Source organism: Oryctolagus cuniculus, chromosome 12, assembly GCF_964237555.1.
Source record: "Oryctolagus cuniculus chromosome 12, mOryCun1.1, whole genome shotgun sequence".
Taxonomy (NCBI): domain Eukaryota; kingdom Metazoa; phylum Chordata; class Mammalia; order Lagomorpha; family Leporidae; genus Oryctolagus; species Oryctolagus cuniculus.
The window spans coordinates 16,946,813-16,970,571 of NC_091443.1; the positions used below are offsets into that span (position 1 = coordinate 16,946,813).

A 23,759-nucleotide genomic window follows, 5' to 3' on the forward strand; every position below is an offset into this window, starting at 1 on the left:
TAGGAGGGAATGGAAAGATATAGCCCAAGTGCTAAGAGAAAAAAACTGTCAGCCCAGAATATTACATCCTGCCAAGCTCTCATTTGTGAATGAAGGTGAAATAAAGACCTTTCATAGCAAACAGAAACTGAATTTGTCACCACTCATCCAGCCCCGCAAAACATACTTAAAGATGTGTTACTCACATAAACACAGCCATCAAGACCAAAGAAGATAAAGGAAGAAAATCTCCCAGTAAAAGATCACAGGAAGTTCAAGGTATATATTAGAAATATCTTTGGGAAAATAGCAGGGCAAAGTTACTACTTATCAATAGCCACATTGAATGTAAATGGCCTCAACTCTCCACTTAAAAGACACAGACTGGTTGAATGGACTAAGAAACAAAACCCATCTATATTCTGCTTACAAGAAACACATCTTTCCAACAAAGATGCATTAGACTGAAAGTGAAAGGTTGGAAAAAGATATTCCATGCCAACAGAAACCAAAAAAGAACTGGTGTAGCCATCTTAATATCAGACAAAATAAACTTTAACACAAAAACTGTTAAGAGAGACAAAGAGGGGCACCATATAATGATTAAGGGTTCAATTCAACAGGAAGATGTAACTATTAAAAACATATGTGCACCTAATTAGACGGGTTATTTAAAAAATATGTTAAGGAGCTTAAAGGGAGCTTAGACTTCAATAGAACAGTATTGGGGGACTTCAATACTCTACTTTCAGCAATAGACAGATCAATCAGACAGAAGATCAACAAGGAAACAGTATTTAATTGACACTATAGCCCAAATGGATCTAACAGATATCTATAGAACTTTTAATCCTACACTTAAAGAATACACATTCTTCTCAGAAGTACATGGAACCCACTCAAGGATTGTCCATATACTAGGCCATAAAGCAAGTCTCAGCAAATTCAAAAGAATTGAAATCATACCATGCATCTTCTCAGACCACAGTGGAATAAAGCTGGAAATTAGCAACTCAGGAATCTCTAGAGCATATGCAAATACATGGAGACTGAACAACATGCTCCTGAATAAACAGTGGGTCATAGAAGAAATCAAAAGAAAAATCAAAAACTTTCTCGGCCGGCACTGCGACTCACTAAGCTAATCCTCCACCTGCGGTGCCCACACCCTGGGTTAGGGCGCCAGATTCTGTCCCGGTTGCTCCTCTTCCAGGCCAACTCTCTGCTGTGTCCCGGGAGTACAATGGAGGATGACGCAAGTCCCGGGCCCTGCACCCACATGGGAGACCAGGAGAAGCACCTGGCTCCTGGCTTCGGATCAGCACATTGCGCCTGCCACAGCGCGCTGGCCGCAGCAGCCATTGGGGGGTGAACCAACGGAAAAGGAAGACCTTTCTCTCTGTCTCTCTCTCTCACTATCAACTCTGCCTGTCCATAAAAAAAAAAACTTTATGGATGTAAATGAGGATAACAACATACAATCAAAACTTATGGGATATTGGGGCCAGCACCGTGGCTCACTTGGTTAATCATCCACCTGCAGTGCCGGCATTCCATATGGGCACCAGGTTCTGGCCCAGTTCCTCTTTTTCCAGTTCAGCTCTCTGCTGTGGCCTGGGAAAGCATTGGAGGATGGCTCGAGTGCTTGGACACCTGCACCTGCATGGGATTACAGGGAGAAGCACCTGGCCCTGACTTCAGATCGGTGCAGTGCCAGACGTAGTGGCCATTTGGGGGAAAAACCAACAGAAGGAAGACCTTTTTCTCTGTCTCTGTCTCTCACTGTCTAACTCTGTCAAATAAATTAAAAATATATAGGATACAGCAAAAGCAGTGTTTAGGGAAAGTTTATAGCAATAGGTGCCTGCATCAAGAAATTGGAAAGGCACCAAAAAAATGAGCTATCAATGCATCTCAAGGATCTAGAAAAACTGCAGCAAACCATACCCAAAACTAATAGGAGAAGAGAAGTAATTAAAATTACAGAGGAAATCAACAGAATTGAATCCAAAAAAAGAAAAACATTACAAAAGATCATCAAAAGGAAGAGCTGGTTTTTTGAAAAAATAAACAAAATTGACACCCCATTGGCCCAACTAACTAAAAGAAGAAGAAAAAAGACACAAATCAATAAAATCAGAGATGAAAAAGGAAATGTAACAACAGACACCACAGAAATAAAGAGTCATCAGAAATTACTACAAAGAGTTGTATGCCAGCAAAAAGGGAAATCTATCAGCAATGGATAGAATACTGGACATATACAACCTACCTAAATTGAACCATGATGACATAGGAAACCTAAACACACCCATTACTGAGACAGACACTGAATTCCTAAAAAAGGCCCTCCCAAGAAAGAAAATCCCAGGACCGGATGGATTCACTGCTGAATTCTACCAGACATTTAAAGAAGAACTAACTCTGATTCTCCTAAAACTATTCAGAAAAATGGAGAGAGGAAATCCTCCCAAATCCTTTTTATGGAGCCACCTCAATTCATAAACTTGAAAAGGATGCAGCAGAAAAAGAGAATTACAGACCAATTTCCCTGATGAACATAGATGCAAAAAGCCTCAGTAAAATTCTGGCTAATAGAATGCAACAACACATCAGAAAGATCATCCACCCAGACCAAGTGGGATTTACCCCTGGTATGCAGGGATGGTTCAGTGTTTGCAAATGAATGTGATACACCACATTAACAAACTGCAGAAGAAAAACCATATCATTATCTCAATAGATGCAGAGAAAGCATACAATACAATTCAACACCCTTTCATGATGAAAACTCGAAGCAAACTGGGTATGGAAGGAACATTCCTCAATACAATTAAAGCAATTTATGAAAAACCCATGGCCAGCATCCTATTGAATGGGGAAAAGTTGGAAGCATTTCCACTGAGTTCTGGTACCAGAAGGGATGCCCACTCTTACCACTGCTATTCAACATAGTACTGGAAGATTTAGCCAGAGCCATTAGGCAAGAAAAAGAAATTAAAGGGATACGAATTGGGAAGGAAGAAGTCAAACTATCCCTCTTTGCAGATGATATGATTCTTTATTTAGGGGACCCAAAGAACTTTACAAAGAGACTATTGGAACTCATAGAAGAGTTTGGCAAAGTAGCAGGATATAAAATCAGTGCACAAAAATCAGCAGCATTTGTATAAATAAGCAATTCCTCGGCTGAAAAAGAACTTCTAAGATCAACCCCATTCACAATAGCTACCAAAAAAATCTAATACCTTGGAATAAACTTACCAAGGACATCAGAGATCTCTATGATGATAATTACAAAATCTTAGAGAATGAAAAAGAAGAGGATACCAAAAAAATGGAAAAATCTTCCATGCTCATGGATTGGAAGAATCAATATCATCAAAATGCCCATTGTCCCAAAAGCAATTTATAGATTCAATGTGATACCAATCAAAATACCAAAGACCTTCTTCTCAGATCTGGAAAAAATGATGCTGAAATTCATATGGAGACACAGGAGACCTCGAATAGCTAAAGCAATCTTGTACAACACAAACAAAGCCAGAGACATCACAATACCAGATTTCAGGACATACTACAGGGCAGTTGTTATCAAAACAGCATGGTACTGGTACAGAAACAGATGGATAGACCAATGGAACAGAATTGAAACACCAGAAATCAATCCAAACATCTACAGCCAACTCATATTTGATCAAGGATACAAAACCAATCCCTGGACCCAGGATAGTCTATTCAACAAATGGTGCTGGAAAACTGGATGTCCAGATGCAGAAGCATGAAGGAAGACCCCTACCTTACACCTTACACAAAAATCCACTCAACATGGATTAAAGATCTAAATCTACGACCCAACACCATCAAATTACTAGAGAACATCGAAGAAACCTTGCAAGATATAGACACAGGCAAAGATTTCTTGGAAAAAACTCCAGAGACACAGGTAGTCAAAGCCAAAATTAACAATTGGTATTGCATCAAATTTAGAAGTTTCTGTACTGCAAAAGAAACAATCGGGAAAGTGAAGAGGCAACCAACAGAATGAGAAAAAAATATTTGTCAACTATGCAATAGATAAAGAATTAATAACCAGAATCTACAAAAAGATCAAGAAACTCCACAACAACAAAACAAACAACCCACTTGAGGATGGGCTAAGGGCCTAAATAGACATTTTTCAAAAGAGGAAATCCAAATGGCCAACAGGCACATGAAAAAATGTTCAGGATCACTAGCAATCAGGGAAATGCAAATCAAAACCACAATGAGCTTTCACCTCAATCCAGTTAGAATGGCTCACGTACAGAAATCTACCAACGACAGATGCTGGCGAGGATGTGGGGAAAAAGGTACACTAATCCACTGTTGGTGGGAATGCAAACTAGTAAAGCCACTATGGAAGTCAGTTTGGAGATTCCTCTGAAATCTGAATATAGCCCTACCACATGACCCAGCCATCCCATTCTTTGGAACTTATCCACAGGAAATTAAATAAAAGAGCTGTCTTGTCTGCACCTCAATGTTTATTTCAGCTCAATTCATATTAGCTAAGACATGGAATCAACCTAAATGCCCATCAACAGAAGACTGAATGAAAAATTATAGGATATGTACTCTATAGAAAACTATACAGCAGTAAAAAAAAAATGAAATCCAGTGTTTTGCAACATAATGGAGGAATCTGGAAAACATTATGCTGAGTGAAATAAGCCAGTCCCAAAGGGACAAATATCATATATTCTCCCTGAACGGTGACAACTAACTGAGCACATAAAAGGAAACCTGTTGAAGTGAAATGGACACTATGAGAAATGATGACTTCACCAGCCATTGTCCTGACTGTCGAGGAACAACTTACTACTTTATTACTTTTAGTATTTTTTGTTCTATTTAATACCATTGGTTGAATTCTTTAATTAACATACAGTTATTCTTAGGTGTTTAAATCTAACCGAAAATGATCCCTGTTTAATATAAGAGTGGGAATAAGAGAGGGTGGGGATATACAGTTCAGCACATGCTCACTTGGACTTACCCCTAATGGTAGAGTTAGAAACGTGCCAGGGGATTCCAATTCAATTCCATTAAGGTCGCATGCACCAATGCCATCTCACTAGTCAAAGTGATCATTTCATTTCACAACTGATCATAATGATAGGATTAATTGTCAAAGGGATCACATAAAGAAGACTAATGTCTGCTAATACTAACTGATAGAATTAAAAAGAAGAGAATGATCCAACATGGGAAGCAGGATACACAGTAGACTCATAGAATGGCAGATGTCCTAAACAGCACTCTGGCCTCAGAATCAGCCCTCAGGGCATTTGGATCTGGCTAAAAAGCCCATGAGAGTTCCTCAGACATAGAAAGCCAAGACACTGTGGCAAAAAAAATGACCTCAATGAAAGATCTGTGTGAGTGAGATCCCAGCGGAAAGAATGTGCCATCAAAGAAGGAGGTACCTTTCTCTGAAGGGAGGCGAGAACTTCCACTTTGACTATGACCTTGTCTAAATAAGATCGGGTTCGGCGAACTCTGGAAAACTTAGAGGAAATGGACAGATTCCTGAACACATACAACTTGCTTATACTGAGCCATAAGACACAGAAGCCCTAAGCAAACACATAACCAATACAGAAATTGAATCAATAATAAAAGCCCTCCCAACATAGAAAAGCACAAGACCGGATGAATTCACAGCCGAATTCCACCAGACATTTAAAGAAGAACTAACTCCAATTCTTCTCAAGCTATTCAAAATAACTGAAAGGGAGGGAATCCTCCCAAATTCCTTCTCCAAAGCCAACATCAACTTAATCCCTAAATCCGGAAAAGCTGCAACAGAGAAAAAAACCTACTGACCAATTTCCCTGATGAACATAGATGCCAAAATCCTCAATAAAATTCTGGCCATTCGAATTCAACAACACATCAGGAAGATCATTCAACCTGACCAAGTGGGATTTATCCCTCATATGTAGGGATGGTTCCACATTCACAAAACAACCAACATGATACATCACATTACCAAATTGAAGAACAAAAACCATGCATTATGTCTTTAGATTCGAAAAAAACATGATAAAATACAACACCCTTTCATGATGAAAACTCTAAGCAAAATGAGTCTAGAAGGAACATTCCTCAATATAATCAAGGCAATTTATGACAAACCCTCAGCCAGTTTCCTATTGAATGGGGAAAAGTTGGAAGTATTCCCACTGAGATCCAGAACCAGATTAGGATGCTCACTCTCACCACTGCTATTCAATATAGTCCTGGAAGTTTTAGCCAGAGCCATAAGGCAAAATAAAAAAAAAAAGAAAGAAAGAAATCAAAGAGATTCAGATTCAGAATGGCAAGGATGAAATCAAACTATCCCTCTTTCAGATGATATGATTAAATATATAGGAGACCCTAAAGACTCAAGTAGGAGACTACTGGAACTCATAGAAGAGTTTGGTAAAATAGCAGGATATAAAATGAACAGACAAAAACAACAGCCTTTGTATACACAGACAATGCCATGGCTGAGAAAGAACTACTAAGTTCAATCCCATTCACAACAGCTATGAAAAAATTAATTACCTTGGAATAAATTTAACTAAGGAGGTCAAAGAGCTCTACGTAGAGAATTATAAAACTTTAAAGAAAGAAATAGAAGAGGAAATGAAAAAATGGAAAAAACTTCCATGTTCATGGATTGGAAGAATCAATATCATCAAAATGTTCATTCTTCTGAAAGTAATTTACTGATTCGATGCAATACCAATCAAAATACCAAAGACATTCTCAGATCTAGAAAAAAATGATGCTGAAATTTATTTGGAAACACAAGAGACCTTGGGTAGCTAAAGCAACCTGATATAACAAAAACAAAGCCAGAGCCATAACAATGCCAGATTTCAAGACAGACTACAAGAGAGTTATTTTCAAAACAGCCTGGTACTAGTACAGAAACAGATGGACAGACCAATGGAACAGAATAGAAATGCCAGAAATTAATCCAAGCATCTACAACCAACTTATATTCGACCAAGGAGCAAGGACAGTCTCTTCAACAAATGGTACTGGGAAAACTGGATTTCCACATGCAGAAGTATGAAGCAGGACCCCTACCTTACACCTTACACAAAAATACATTCAAAATGGATCAAAAACCTAAATCTATGACCCAATACAATCAAATTCCTAGAGAGTATTGGAGACATGCTGCAAGACATTGGCATAGGCAAAGAGTTCCTGAAAAAGACCCCAGAGGCACAGGCAACAAAAACCCAAATTAACAAATGGGATTACAGAAAATTGAGAAGCTTCTGTACAGCAAAAGAAACAGTCAGAAAAGTAAAGAAACAACCAACAGTATGGAAGAAATTATTTGCAAACCACGCAACTGATAAAGGATTAATAGCCAGAATATATAAAGTGGTCAAAAAATCAACAACAGCAAAAAAACAACCCATTCAAGAAATGGGCAAAGGACATAAAGAGACATTTCTCAAAAGAGGAAATGCAAATGGCCAAGACACTTGAAAAAATGTTCAGGATTACTAGCCATCAGGGAAATGCAAATCAAAACCACAATGACATTTTGCCTCACTACAATTATAATGGCTTTCATACAGAAATCAACAAACAACAAATGCTGGTGAGTATGTGGGGGAAAAAAGTACCCTAATCCACTGTTGGTTTGAATGCAAACTGGTAAAACCAATATGTAAGACAGTTTGGAGATACCTCAAAAATCTGAATCTAGTCCTACCATATGACACAGCTATCTCACTCCTCAGAATACCCAAAGGAAATGAAATTAGCAATAAAAGATTCATCTGCACCTCCATGTTTATTGTAGTTCAATTCACAATAGCTAAGACATGGAATCAACCTAAATGCCCATCAACAGAAGACTGAATAAAGAAATTATGGGATATGTACTCTAAGGAACACAGCAGTTAAAAAACAAAATTCGGTCATTTGCATCTAAATGGATGAATCTGGAAAACATCATACTTAGTGAAATAAGCCAGTCCCAAAGAGACAAATACCATATGTTCTCCCTGATCTGGGATAACTAACAGAGTACCTAAAAGGTAACCTGTAGAAGTGAAACTGACGCTATGAGAAGCAACCATTTGAACAGCCCTTGTCTTGACTGTCGGGGAACAGTTTATTATTTAATTTAATTTTTTATTTATTTTTTCTACTTAATACCATTGGTTGAACTCTTTACTTAACATAGAATTAATCAGCTTTATTAAGTCAATAGAAAATAGATCGCAATTAAAAAGAAGAGTGGTAATGAGAAAGAGAGGAGCTATACACTTAGGCACACATTCCCAGGGACTTACCCATAAGGGAGAAGCTAAAAACTTGCCATGGGACTCCAAATCCCATTAAACTTGGTACTAAACCCATCTTTGTGATAAAGTGATCATATTAAGTGTATAATTGATCATATAGATAGGATTAAGTGTCAAAGGGATCACATAAATAAGACCAAGTGTCTGGTAATAATAATTTATAGATTTTAAAAGGATAGAAAATTTTTTTTATTTTTATTTTATTTTATTTTATGAACATAAATTTCCAAAGTACAGCCTATGGGTTACAATAGCTTCCCCCCCATAACAACCTCCCACCCACAACACTCCCCTCTCCTCTCCCCTTCCATTCACATCAAGATTAATTTTCAATTCTCTTTATATATACAGAAGATCAATTTAGCATATATTAAGTAAAGATTTCAACAGTTTGCACCCACACAGAAATGCAAAGTGTAAAATACTATTTGAGTACTAGTTATAGCATTAATTAAACACCTAAGAGTAATTGTGTATTAATTACAGAGTTCAACCAATAGTTTTAAGTAGAACATAAAAAATACTAAAAGGGTAAAGTATTAGTTCTTTTTTTGTTTGTTTATTATATAGTTTTTTTATTTAATAAATGTGAATTTACAAAGTGCAACTTTTGTATTGTTGTGGCTTCCCCCCCCAACCTCCCTCCCTCCCGTGGCCCTCCCCTCTCCAACTCCCTCTCCCATCCCACCCTTCATCAAGTTTCATTTTCAATTACCTTCATATACTGAAGATCAACTTAGTATATACTAAGCAAGGATTTCAACAGGCTGCACTCACACACCCGCACAAGGTATAGGGTATTGTTCGACTAGTAGTGTTGTTTTCTAAGTTTCATAGTAGAACACATTAAGGACAGAGATCCTACGTGGGGAGCATGTACCCAGTGACTCCCGTTGTTGATTTAACAATTGGCACTCTTATTTATGACGTCAGCAATCACCTGAGACTCTTGCTATGAGCTGTCTAGGCTATGGAAGCCCCTTGAGTTCACCAACTCTGAACTTGTTTAGTCAAGGCCGTATCACAGTGGAGGTTCCTTCCTCCCTTCAGAGAAAGGCGCCTCTCTCCTTGATGGCCTGTTCCTTCTACTGGGGTCTTGTTCACCAGGATCTTTCATTTAGATTGTTTTTTGCCACCATGTCATGGCTTTCCATGCCTGTGAGACTCTCATGGACCTTTTAGCCAGATCTGAATGTCCCAAGGGTTGATTCTGAGGCAGGAGTGCTGCCATTCTATGAGTCTGCTGTGTGTCCTGTTTCCCCCGCAGGATCATTCTCTCCCTTTTAATTCTAGGATAGAAAGTTTTAACACGGGAAGCAGTTCACACAGCAGATTCAGAATGGCAAACACCATAAACAGCACTATGACCTCAGAATCAGCCCTTAAGTCATTTGGATCTAGCTGAAAATCCCATGAGAGTATTTCAGGAATGTAGAGCTAAGACATAGTGGCAAAACTGTTCTGCATGAAGGATCTCTGTGAGGGAGACCCCAGTGGAAATAAGGGACCATCAAAGAAGGATGTACTTTTCTCTGAAGGGAGGAGGGAACTTCCACTTTGCATATGGCTCTGTCTAAATACCGAAGGAGTTTGTGAACTCAAAAGGCTTCCATAGCCTTGGCAGCTCATGTCAATAGCCTTGGGTGGTCACTGACACCAAAAATGATAGTGTTAACTGTTAAATCAGCAACAGGAGTCAATGTGCACTTACTCTCCATGTTGGACCTCTGTCCTTAATGAGGTGTACCATGAGAATTAACGTTAAAACTTTTCTTCAAACTGTACTTTATATTTGTGTGTGTGTGTGTGTGTGTGTAGGTACAAACAGTTGAAATCTCTACTTAGAATTGTGTTGTTTTGTATATAAAGTCAATTAAAAATGAATCTTCATGAAGAATGGAATGGGAGAGGGAGTAGGAGGTGGGATGAGAGTGGGGCTGGGAGGGCAAGAATGGGGGGAAGAACCACTATATTCCTATAAGCTGTACATATGAAATTTGTAAACATTAAACAAAAACCTTCTTAAAAAAGAATACACAAAAATCATTAGTAGAAAAAATAAAATCAATGTAAGTCTAAGTAATTAAATAAAATCAAAACTCCTGACATTTATTTGGTGAAGAGTCCCTAACAGAATAAGTTTGTAGGATTTTGACCTTCTAAGATAAGTTATTTTCATGGCTTCATCAGAATTTAGAACCAAGCTTTCGTGTCTGGGGCAATGGTAAACCCCTCTACAAGGTCTAAGAGGCTAAGGAGACGTAACATTGACCCCATCTGATGCTGCAAAGAAAGCCTGTTGCCTCAGCACCCATCTTACGAGAGGGACTCAATACTAGCATTTGACAGAAGAGGGCCCACAAGAAACAAGAAAGCAGATGGATGGGTAAGAAGCTCTGTTAACATCACAACTTCCAGACGAGAGAGCAGATCTGATTCAGGGGGTGGGAGGAAGCCACGGAACACTAAGACATGATTCCCCCACTGCAGGATTGGGGCCTCCTGGTTTAGGTAGACTTGGTTTCAGGACCAGTAGAGCCATGCTAGATCAACAGTCCCTAAGGAGAAGCTGTGGATGGTGTTGCAGGTCTCTCCTGAGCAGTCTTATGTAAGTCTCTGAGGGGCAGCTGCACAAAGCTGTTTAATCTACAAAGGTCCCACCTGCCTAGGGTGTCCAAGGCAGTCATATGGGGTGCAGGACACAAGGCTCTCAGCACATGTCTCCCAGTGAGTGGCCGCATGGTCTAGAGCTGTCTCTATTGTCTGGTGCTGTCTCTGCTGGGGTTTAAGGACTGACCCCTGAGTTTCATTCATCAAGTAAAAGTATTCTAGTAAATAACCTCTAACGTTCACTCCGTTGGAATTCTACAGCTATGTGAGACCAAGCACAGTTCCTTGCTGTGCAGGCTGCAGAACTGTGGTAGGGGAAGCATGAGAAACCCCACTGAGTTCTTCTAGGCATACAATATCAGCAAAATTTGAAGCCATGAAAGAAAAACTGTTTTTTTAATTTTTTAACAAAGAGGGACTTCTGAGGAAAATTAAAATATATGAAATGCTTTCTTTTTATGAGGCTTAGATGATTTCATAACTTTAGGATCATTAAAATGTATCAATGATTTGATTTACTCAACAATTTGCCATGCTTGGAACATTATATTTAAATATAACTTATTCAGATGATAATTATCAATTGACTAATTAAATTCATTTTGAGTGCTTTTATTTTACCCAAAATGAAGTTTAAATTACTGAATTTTAGGAAATCTTCTTAGCTGGCTTCAGTAGTTTTAAAAAAGAAATCACAGAGAAGTCTGTGAACAGAAGACATCATCAAGTTTATGGCAAATTTTGTACTGCTCAAATACTTCCTAAGCACACTTGGAGTTCTGGGTTCCAGCACCAGGGCCATCTCCTGGCATTTATCCCTGAGAGGTCACATCTCACACAAACAATAGCTACTGTGAAGTGTTGCCAAGAGAATAGAGGAACCTTGAGTTTGGTGATTTATGAAAGACTCATCTAAAGACTTGGAAGGGTGTCCCATCCGTGGGAAGAGCCAGTATCCCTTGGGTGGAGACTCAGTGAGGCAGTGAAGTATACCAGGACCCCCTGAATGGACACCAAGGAACACAGCTGGAATGTTTCTAGCTTTACTTCTTTCCAACAAGTCGAGCTGATGTACACATGTTTACTTTCTTAAAAAATTCAGGGTTCTCCCTTTGGAAGTTGACTATCCTCCCTATTTATAGGCTGTGAGGCCACCTTCTCTCACTTCAGTGGATGTGTATCCCAGATTGCCTCCCTCCCTGTAGATGGACTGGCATCTATGGGGGTGACCATGGACGTGGCTGTGGTGCTCAGAAAGATTCTTTTATCAGACACAACATCATAGGCTGGATTTCTCCATGCTATCTTTGGAACAGCATGTCTTGGAATAAACCTGAGAGCCCAGGATTTGAAGTAGGGGTGCCACCATCCTGATAACATCCTTTGTACCCTTGACCCAGTTGTACCTGGAATTAACATCTACCCATTGGAATCCCAAGGTTTCTTCCCCTTTTCATCACTTGAGTCTACTCAACATTTGTAATGTTTTCCTAATCCTGAGACATTGTGGCTTCTTTTCAAGAGTGGTTTAATTTATATAACTGTTTTTAGGGGCATTATCAGTACTTCCCACAACCTTCCTATTTTATCTCGTTATTCTTTCTCTTTGTTTCTTCTTGAAGGCAGACGTTCCAGCTGTTGCCATTTGCAAAGGCTTACAGCTTGCTCTTCCTCCGCCTTCAGAAAAGATCACAGCCTCGATGAGGATCTCTGTCTGCAGGTGGCATGTACACATCCTGACACCACCCACAGGGACCAATGCTCTGAATCCACAGAGCCAGCACAGGTGAGATAGCTGCCATGAACCTAAGAGAGTCCTTGGTATGGGGGACAGCCACCAGCAGCAGGTTGCCACTCACCTACTTGTGCCTGGAGGTCCATGACTGGAGGAGATGTACAGAGGGAGCTAGGTGGCTCACTCTCGTGCAGACTCCTATTTAGTGTCTGCTTATCCTCTCTCCCTTGTGTTGAGTAAATATTTAGTGTCCAGCCTTGGTGACAGAGCAGGCAAAGGCAACTGGTTGGGCCACCCACTCACTGTGGTGACCTACAGAACAGATATCATCTACACGGGCCTTGAACCCTTTTGGGAGTACTGAGGAGGAACCCCAGCAGTGGGGGACATTGGATACAGGGGTCTTCAGTGACTTGTTTTTTTAATATTTATTTATTTGGAAGGCAAAGCGTGGGAGGGAGGAGGGGAGGGGAAGAGAGGGGAGGGGAGGGGAGGAGAAGGGAGTAGAGGAGAGGGGAGGGGAGGAGAGGAGAGTGAAGGGGAGGTGAGGAGAGGGGAAAGGAGGAGAGGAGAGGGGAGGGGAGGAGAGGGGAGGAGAGGGAAAGGGAGGGGAGGGGAGCAGAGGAGAGGGGAGGGGAGAAGAGGAGAGGGGAAGGGAGGAGGGGAGAGGGGAGGGGAGGGGAGGAGAGGGGAGGGGAGGAGAGGAGAGAGGAAGGGAGTAGAGAACTTCCATTGGGAAAGGATCACTCCATGCTCTTCAGAGTAACTAGAGAGAGCTCTAATGTCTCTCCCTAATTACATCTAATGTCACCAGTGTTCCCTCTATCTCCCTTTCTGTTCAGTTGCTGGGAGCATGAAGAGGGTTGAAGCAAGGCAGGGCTTGGAGCAAAGCACCCTCTTTGTGTTGCCACTATTGTTAATCCCCAAAGCTGGCAGAGGGGACCACATTGCTGTCATCATATACCATACAATCCCACACAGGAGACAGAGGTGCCTTTGTGGTACCAGGTCATCCTTCCTCTCCTGCAGCTGTCAGTCACCTTCATCTATTCCTTGAGTGAAAGACTCCAGGTTCAGGGATTCCTCCTTAATGCTTATATCCTAGTCCTACAGGAGCCTGGCTCAGAATGTATCAACTGGGAGATGGAAATGAGGATTTTCATAATTTCCAATCCTCACTTATTCATTAAGAAACACCTTCTATTACTGAATAGGTTTTGCCCAAGAGTATGAAACTTCAAGTCCTAATCTTAAAACTCTGAAATAAACTATGTGCACTTATATTACTCTGACCTACTCTCTAACAATAAAGAATTAATTTTTTAATGTTTGTAGAGTATTTCTAACAAAGAAGAATGTATCTTCACATTCTAGAAGGATTTTTGGATGAATATATCATGTGACAGTATTTGTAAATCACTTTTTTTTCCCATTAGGATAACTTGTAGCATGGAAAATCTTCTATATGCAAGATGTTGGTCACAACCTTTCACAAAGAGATTTTTTAAAATATAAATGCAGCTTGCTGGCTATTTGGCAAGAAAACATTAAATTTAGCATGATGCATTTGATATGTTTAAACTCTCATCTTTCCCTTAATTCAGCTTCAGTGTGAATCCAAGTTATAGTTCAAGTTCTGATTTTCCTTAGATCCTGGGCATTTGTGGAGCCACCATTCTGCTGCAACACCACCAAGTGATGGTGGCTCATGGAATATTGCATCAGTTCCTGCCTTCACCTCTTCAATATTCTCTTGGATCAAACCTCTAAGATGTCCAGGCACAGGAACCAATGCTGCAGATTCACATGGAGAAGGCAGAGACCCTGCTCTCCAGTGGTCTTTCAGGGGAGACACCCAGGATGCCAAAGACAAGAATAGGACAGGTGGTTGGAGCCATGGGTGCAGACCATGCCTGGGACATAAAAGCTCAGGAACCTGAAGAGATGTTTCAAATATTCTCTGAAAAATGGGTAACTGCACAATGTGAAGTTCATGATACAACCCAACCCCCAGATGGGGCAATTTCAGGGAACTCTGCTGCAGAGGTCACTGGAGGAATGAGTGAGCCAAGCTGGGAGGTGCTGAGGCTGCTGCAAACTTCAGTTCTCACAGATGAAGGAGGTGAAGCTCAGTCCACCACTGGCCAACCCAGAGTGTAGGCAGGAGGAGGGCTGGGATGAGGGCCAACTCATGAAGCACTGAGCATCAACATTCAGGAAATGTGGATTTCATATCACGTCTTCTACTGCCGATGGACCATCTCTCCCACGCCTGGGGATCACCCAGAACAAACCAGCAAACACTAAGCTGCAAAGTAACAGGACAAGGCCAGGAACTTGAGGCACTGGCCCCATATCCTCTGAGCCCCTATCATACCCTCTTCTCACCAACACTAACCTGCTGGAGGAGGGCTCTGTATTAAATTTCTTGGGCCTAGCTTGTGGCCACTACAACACAGTGTGTGTTACTGAGTTAAGGTAGTTCCCTTTTAGAAACTGACATGGGTAGCTGACAACAACAGTGGCATAACTGCTTCTCTCCCAAAATGGAAGAAAAACAAGAAGGGAATAGTAAAACCTACACAAAACCAGGCTGCTGCGGTTTGAATGTACCTCCCGAAGTTCATGTGCCGACAACTCAATCCCTAAGGCAGCAGTGTTGGAAGATGGGACGCCAGGGGAGTTGCTGAGGTGATGTGGGCTCCAGCCTCATGAGTGCATTGTTGTCCTTATCATGGGAGTGAGCTTGCTATGGGAGAAACTTCAGCCCATCTTGCCCTCCCTTGCATTCACTCACCACGTGTTGCCTTCTACCAGAATTGGATTCAGACACAAGCCTGCTCCATAAATTGAAGAAAGAGAACATACAGTTGAAAAGAGAAAATGCCATCAAATCCCAGCCTGCCATCGCTCAAGCTACTGTGCCACGCCTCCGGAAATTAAGCTTCAGAGAAAATACAGGCAAACAAACCCTAGGCAAGATGATGGGGTCCAGGAAGTGATCGGCAACAGCCACCAGATATGACCGAAAAGGGACTCCACTGGATAATGAGGCAGGAGCACTGAGTCTCCCTGGGGGCGGGGGAGGGGGGCAAAGAGGAAGGGGATCCCTTCTTTCAGGGACTGCACAATTAAGGGAAAAATCAGTGTCCTACAAGTCAAAAGCTAAAAGGACGACAGCAACACCGTGCTGACAGAAGAGGGCGCTATTAAATAGCAAGCCTGTAAAATCTCCAAGAGCATTAAAGGAACAAGAGCAAAGAGAAGTGAGAGGCACAGAGCTAGTGCATCAGGGAGTGCAATTCCACGCATACCAACTGAGGAAATCCTCCCTCCGAAAACAACCATGAAGCAGAAAAAAGTGCACTCCCATACTTCAAAATGAATTAGGGCCGGTGCCGCGGCTCAATAGGCTAATCCTCTGCCTTGGGGCGCCGGCACACCGGGGTTCTAGTCCCGGTCAAGGCGCCGGATTCTGTCCCGGTTGCCCCTCTTCCAGGCCAGCTCTCTGCTGTGGCCCAGGAGTGCAGTGGAGGATGGCCCAAGTGCTTGGGCCCTGCACCCCATGGGAGACCAGGAGGCACCTGGCTCCTGGCTTCGGATCAGTGCCGTACACCGGCCGCAGCAGCCATTGGAGAGTGAACCAATGGCAAAGGAAGACCTTTCTCTCTGTCTCTCTCTCACTGCCCACTCTGCCTGTCAAAAAATAAATATATAAATAAATAAATAAAATAAAAAATGAATTAGATATGCTCAAGCAAGCATCCGAATAAATGAAAACCACCTCCAAGTCAGAAATTTAAAACCAGAAAACAGAAGTGGACAAACAATAGGGATAAAAAGAAAAGGTTGACGCGCAGATCTCCCCGGGAGTGTGTCCACTGCACTGCACCCCAGGTTCTGTACTATTTATAGTCTGGGAGAAGGAATCCTCCACTTCCCCATTAAGCCAGAGGTGGGGCTCAACTGGAGCAGGTCTGGTTGAGGATGGCACTGTTTAGGCCAGTCACAAAGAGAGAAGCAAGTCGACAACCTATTATGTAACGATGGCTGATACTGGGGATAAAATAGCACGGTTGCAAGTGTCTTAAAATAACTCACAATAGTGCTTTTCCTTTTTAAAAAGGATGGTCAGAGTATCTTGCCCTCTCATGTCAAGGTCCTGTCAGATGAGGGTTAGGCCACCCAGCATAGTTCTGGGAAAGTCAAGCATCTGAACTGGCTTTCTCAAGGCTGCACTTTCTGGAGATTCAGTTATCTTCAACTCCCCGCACTTTAAATCACAAAAATTGAAGAATCACTGAATTTCCTAGAAAACCATAAACATTTGTACAATACTTTAAACAAACTTTAAGGTACAATAATAAGCCCAGCATTCTGGTGATTTGCTAGCCTAATGATATGATATCAAGAAGATGTAGATAACGCTGGGGAGTATATTCTGCCAAGGACTCAAGTCAAAGTATGAGCATGGGAAGGAAGGCAAGGAAGAGGCGTCCCTTTGCCTCACTCAGAAGCCCTTCCTGTTGGCTTCTGCACCAAAGTTGTTTCTTTCAATTAAAACCCAAACCCACATCTCTCTCACAATTTTACTTAATTATTAGAAAGCAGAAACCTTGCTACCTGGCTTTATTGATACTAGTTTCAGGCACAAATGAAATCCCTACTTGCTTTTTCTAGGAAAAAAAACCTATTACATCCCTATAGTTTCCAGAAAATTTTTAAAAATCAACATGATTAAGATTTGCAAAAATATAATGATATTGAGTATATCAATGCTCCACGTATCTGCACTATTGGATACCAGGCCTAAAGGAAGCAAACTGTCCCAATTTAGGGCTTACATGCAGAAACTGCCTGATTGTGATCACTAGGATATTGCAGTATAACAACGAACGTAATGAGAAGAAACTGAGACATAACTGCCTTCCTCAGTATCAAGGTAACTAAATCAATATACCAGGTTGGCTCCCTGAATTGCCTAGATTAGTACAAATATAAGAGGAAAACCATTAAAAAGTAATTAGAGTAAGTGAAATGAGTTATAATGAAGATATACAGGAAAAAATAAGGTATTAACCAGTCCAAATTATCGACAAATAAATTAAATATCTAAGAAGGTAAATCCCATACAGCTCCTCTCAGAGAACTGTTATTACTCTCTCACAGAGAAAATAGAACTGTGGTCCCAACGGAGCCCATCAGCTCCTGGAATGTGTGCTGAGGGCTCCACCTCCTTGGGAGTGCTCAAGGTGTTGTGATTATCACCGTGGCCTCAAAAAGGAAATACGGCAGTAAAATGAACATTAGGGCGAGTTCCCCAGCTGATGTGTATCAACACCTGCATGCTAGGAGGAAATGTTAGGGATATCATGGCATTTGTGAAGCTCAGCTTTAAAGGCTGTGTTAATTGGTTTTACTTTGCTATGGACCACTTCTTCAGAGTGAGATAAATAAACTTTTAAATACCCTTCCAAGAATACTCAGCTGCTGAGGTAATTCATATTGCTGTAGAATTATTGCTAGCTGTGGAAATAACCAATCATTAACCTCAGAAGGGAAAAATGTAAAGAAACAAATAAAGAGGAATGCAGGAAGATGGTTTTCCACAGGAACTCTGGAGGCCTACTCTATAGCGAAACAAAAATAACTGGTAAAACATCCCTATAAAAAAATACAAGTCTCTGGAAAGTATCTTAAGGGCATACAGCAAGTAAACTGACATTTATTTAAGAAAATCTATGATATCTTGGTAAGAATAGTGAGTATCAGTACCACCAGCACTACAACCCATTCCATCGTCCCTGATCACAGGCTCAGCACGATGGACTACAGTAGTATTTCCAAAATGACAGGCCTTCCCCTTCCTCAACTCACAGGCAGGGATTACAATACTTCCTTGGGACATACAGTCCACCAACATTTGTCTTATCTCTAACCCCATGCTGCACACCCTAATTCCAGGAGAGTTTGACCAAATAATACAAGGATCTCTTCCTCCACCCAGCTACCATCCACAGGACTGAAGTCCAACCTAGGGTACAGTAAGTCAAGAATACTTGTACCATGGCCAGCGCCGCGGCTCACTAGGCTAATCCTCCGCCTTGCGGCGCCGGCACACCAAATTCTAGTCCCGGTCAAGGCGCCGGATTCTGTCCCGGTTGCCCCTCTTCCAGGCCAGCTCTCTGCTGTGGCCCGGGAGTGCAGTGGAGGATGGCCCAAATGCTTGGGCCCTGCACCCCATGGGAGACCAGGATAAGTACCTGGCTCCTGCCATCGGATCAGCGCGGTGCGCTGGTCGCAGCGCACCGGCAGCAGCGGCCATTGGAGGGTGAACCAATGGCAAAGGAAGACCTTTCTCTCTGTCTCTCTCTCTCTCACTGTCCACTCTGCCTGTCAAAAAAATAAAAAAATAATAATAAAAAAAAGAATACTTGTACCCTCACTGCTCTCACCCTGGCTGTCTTATAGAGCAGCGATTCCATGCCAAGAGAAGCAGGTCAAGAAGACTAAGACTACAGCTCCCATACAGTACACTGCTCATAGAGCAGAGGTGTCACACTGAAAGGCAAATCACGGTGGCCCTGCACCTGCTCTACAGCAGCACATTGGAGATTTTTGCTCAAGGGGAGAAGCACTCTTTGTTCCATATCCTATGCAAAATATACAAAGTCTTAAGGTTCAACAAGAAAGCAAGCATTTGATTTAAAAATGCCCCAAAGATCATAACAGACACTTTACTAAAGATATATAGATGGCAAATTTGCATATGAAGACACTCTATGACATGTGTCATCAGAGAACTGCAAATTAAAACAACAATGAGGGACCAGGGCTGTGGCATAACAGGTAAAGCCTTTGCTTGCAGTGCTGGCATCCCATGTGGACTCCAGTTCAAGTCCCAGCTGCTCCACTTCCAATCCAGCTCTCAGCTATGGCCTGGGAAAGCAGTGGAAGATGGCTCAAGTCTTTGGGCCCTTGCACCCACATGGGAGACCCAGAAGAAGTTCCTGGCTCCTGGCTTGGGATTGGCTGAGCTCCGGCTGTTGCAGCCATTTGGGGACTGAACCAGCAGATGGAAGACCTCTGTGTGTGTGTGTGTGTGTGTGTCTGTCTGTCTCTGCATCTCTGTAACTCTACCTTCCAAATAAAGAAATAAATCTTACAAAAAAAAAATGAGACATCACTTCACACCTATTAGGATGGCCAAATTCCATAACACTAACTACATTAAACGTTTTATCATTTTTTAAAGATTTTATTTATTTATTTAACAGGTAGAGTTATAGATGGTGAGAGAGACAGAGAGAAAGATCTTCCTTCTGTTGGTTCACTCTCCAAATGGCCACAACGGCCGGAGCTGTGCCAACCTGAAGCCAGGAGCCAAGAGTTTCTTCCTGGTCTCCCATGTGGGTGCAGGGGCCCAAGCACTTGGGCCATCCTCTACTGCTATCCCAGGCCACAGCAGAGAGCTGGACTGGAAAAGGGGCAACCGGGACTAGAACCTGTGCCATATGGGATGCCGGCACTGCCAGCGGAGGATTAACCTACTGCGCCAAGGCGTCGGCCCCACTACATTAAATGTTTACAGGGATGTGGAACAATAAGAATTCTTATTCTCTGCTAATGGGAATGAAAAATGGTATAGACACTTTGGAAGAAAGTTTGGTGGCTTCCTACAAAACTAAACATACCCTTTACTATATGATGCATCAATCAAATTCCTTCATATTTACCCAAAGGAATTGAAACCTTCTGTCCACACAAAAACTTGCACATGGATGTTTATAACAGTTTTATTTATAACTGTCAAAACTTGGAAGCAATCAAGATGTCCTTCAGTGGGTGAATGGATAAATAAACTGTGGAGCATCCAGACAATGAGATGTTATTGAGTGTTAAAAATAAATGAGCTGTAACACCATGAAAAGACAAGAAGGAAACTGAAGTGCAGATCAGTAAGTGGAAGAAGCCAGTCTAAAATGTGTGCATGCTGTATAATTCTAATGATATGACATTCTGAAATCCTAGACCGGAAAACAAGCCTCAACAAAATTAAAAGCACTGAAATCATGCAAACTATGTCCTATGACAACTAAATTAAATTTAAAAATCAAAATCAGAAAGAAATATGGACAATCATTTAATATTTGAAACCCTAAAAACGTCTTTTTAAATAATGACTGCGTCAAAGACATTTCATACAAAATTAGAAAATTTTTTAACAATGAAAATGAAAGCATAATACATCATAAATTTAAGATCTGCAAAAGGCAGTGCTTAGCTGGGTTTCTTTGAGGGAGAAAAAAGATCATCAAGGTATTATTGCCCTGAAAATTTGCTGTTACAAGTCATTTTGCTCCAAACTCCAAACTTAGAGAAAATTCTATATTATAGTAAACAAAATCAAGACAAGTTTACAAACCATAAGAATAATTCAAGGAAAAATGACAACCAAATAAACAACAATTTCTTCACAAATATTTAAGTGGCTGAGATAAAAACAATTTAACTTAAAATAGATTTATTACAACCTCCATCGCTTTCTACTTACTGAGCATGTGGGAAGTCTTACAGGCTTAGATTTTCTTTGCTCACTAAGTAAAATATGAGATATAAAAATTAGATAAAAGATCATATTGAAGTAGTTCTAAAGTCTTACCTCCATCAAAACAAAGAGTGATGCAAAGAATAGAAGGGTTGCCCATTCCACTCTGTGTAGAATTATCTCAAAATCATGGATATCAGCTAAAATTAACAACCAGAGGGCACCCAGAATAGCAATCCATCCTGAAAAATAAGTAAATGAATATTTAAATATACTTCGAATTTTAACTCATCCATCAATTAATCTTTATATCTTCTGATTGCCTTTTTCCTTTATTTAGGTTAACTGATCCACTGCAAAGTATCTATGCTTAAAATGCACAATTTCTGTTTTGAATTATGTATACACTCATGAAACCAACACTATAATCAAGACCATGAACTTATCCATCACCCCAAGGGTTCATTCATACACATGTCCTTGTACCCTGCTCTAATTTCCCTTGTAACCCTCACCACATTCCCAGTAAGCAATTCATCTCTTTTCTCACTAAGGAGGAATTATATTTTCTATAAATAACACAGTATGTTTTTCCGTATTCCTTTTCAATTTACAAATCAATATTAAGCATAATTATTTTAACTTCTTCAATGTCAGTATGTGGATCAATAATTCTTTTTTTTCATTTCTTAGTAGTATACTACTGCATGGATATGCCAGGATGTGCACACCATTCACCTGCTGATGGACATTTGGACTAGAGGTTAGCTAGTGCACATGAATACGCTATATCACGTATAATTTTTGCTTTCAGTTCCCTTGGGTAAATTCCTAGGAATGGGTTGGTAGGATTATATGATAGGTATTATGAAATTTTGTACAGAATATTTATTTTCAGGAACTGCAGAGCTGTTTTTTAAAATGGCTGTACCATTGTAAAATCATATCAGCAGTGTGTGATAATTCAATTTTCTCATGTTTTCATAAAGACTTGGTCAGCCTTTTGATTTTAGACATACCAATGGCTGTGAAGATGGAGTTTCCTACGGTGGTTTCAAAGTGTGTTTCCCTAATGACTCATGTTACTGAGTATCTTTTAATGTACACATTTATCATCCATGTATCTTTTTTTTTTTTTTTTTTACAGGCAGAGTGGACAGTGAGAGAGAGAGAGACAGAGAGAGAAAGGTCTTCCTTTGCCGTTGGATCACCCTCCAATGGCCGCCGCTGCAGCCGGCGCACCGCGCTGATCCGATGGCAGGAGCCAGGATCCAGGTGCTTTTCCTGATCTCCCATGGGGTGCAGGGCCCAAGCACCTGGGCCATCCTCCACTACACTCCCTGGCCATAGCAGAGAGCTGGCCTGGAAGAGGGGCAACCGGGACAGAATCCGGCGCCCCAACCGGGACTAGAACCCGGTGTGCCGGCGCCGCAAGGTGGAGGATTACACCCATGTATCTTGTTTCATGAAGTTTTTTGTTGAACTAGTCTGCTCAGTTTTCTTCTTATTAAGTAGAGAAAATAAAATCCAAAGTAAGAAAAATAGAAACAATAAAGATTGGAGCAGGAATCAATAAAATGGAAAATAGAAAAATAGTTCAGAAAAGAAATTATACCAAAGCCTAGTTCTTTGAGAATATCAGTAAGATTGATATACTTTTAGCCAATGTGAAGGAGGACAAAAAGTGAGAAGATGAAATTGCTAATAATAATAAATAATAATAAAATCTGATCTTTGATGACATTATATTCTATAGATTAAAAAGCATACTAGTTTCCATGAAATATTATCACAAACATAGTGACTTAAAATAACACTAGTTATTATACCATAGCTTTCATAAGTCAAAAGTAGGGTCGGCCCACATTAGGTATCTGATTAGAGTTTCATAAAGCAGATTCTGAGGTGTTGACGGGGCTACTGCCCATCCTGGAGGCTTTGGCAGAGAATCTGTTTCCTTGTTCATTCCGGATTCTGAAGTAGTTCAATTGCTATCAGCTGTCATATTGAAGTTCCTGCATCCTTGCTGGAAACCAGTCAAGAGATGCTCTCAGCTTCTAGAGGTTACCCACATCCCGTGGCTCATGACCACTTCCTCCATCTTCAAAGCAGGCAATGGTGACTTGAGTCCCTCTCACACTTCCTATCTCTGCTGCCTCTTCTTAAACACATCCAACAGAATGTTCTTTTTTCCATTTCCATCTTTGAGGGCCCATTTGATTACATTAGACCTACCTGAATAATCCAGGAAAATCTCCCTCTTAAGCTTTATAAACTTAACTCTCTATGCAAGGTCACTTTGCTACATAACAAACACAGGTGTCAACACCAGGAATCAGAATGTGGATACCTTTAGGAGTGGGGCAAAGAGTGTATATCTATATGTATAAGTATTAACACTACAGAATCTTCTGACCTGTGAACATGGTCTGTAACTTCATGCATTTATGCCTTCTTCAATTTTTTATAAGAATGCTTTGTAGAAATCTCAGAAATATTTTGTGTATAAAGTAACAAATTT

General features: G+C 40.9%; 1 protein-coding gene across 2 annotated transcripts in view; it reads right to left on the reverse strand.

Annotated features, from left to right (window-relative positions):
* The window catches only part of OCA2 (OCA2 melanosomal transmembrane protein), a 370,248-nt gene that overhangs the window by 153,726 nt on the left and 192,763 nt on the right, over nucleotides 1-23,759 (reverse strand). For both annotated transcript variants that reach the window (XM_017348348.3, XM_008269748.4), the window contains exon 19: nucleotides 21,353-21,480. In XM_017348348.3, the coding sequence (XP_017203837.1) occupies nucleotides 21,353-21,480 (128 nt within the window). The remainder of the gene's footprint in view (nucleotides 1-21,352; nucleotides 21,481-23,759) is intronic.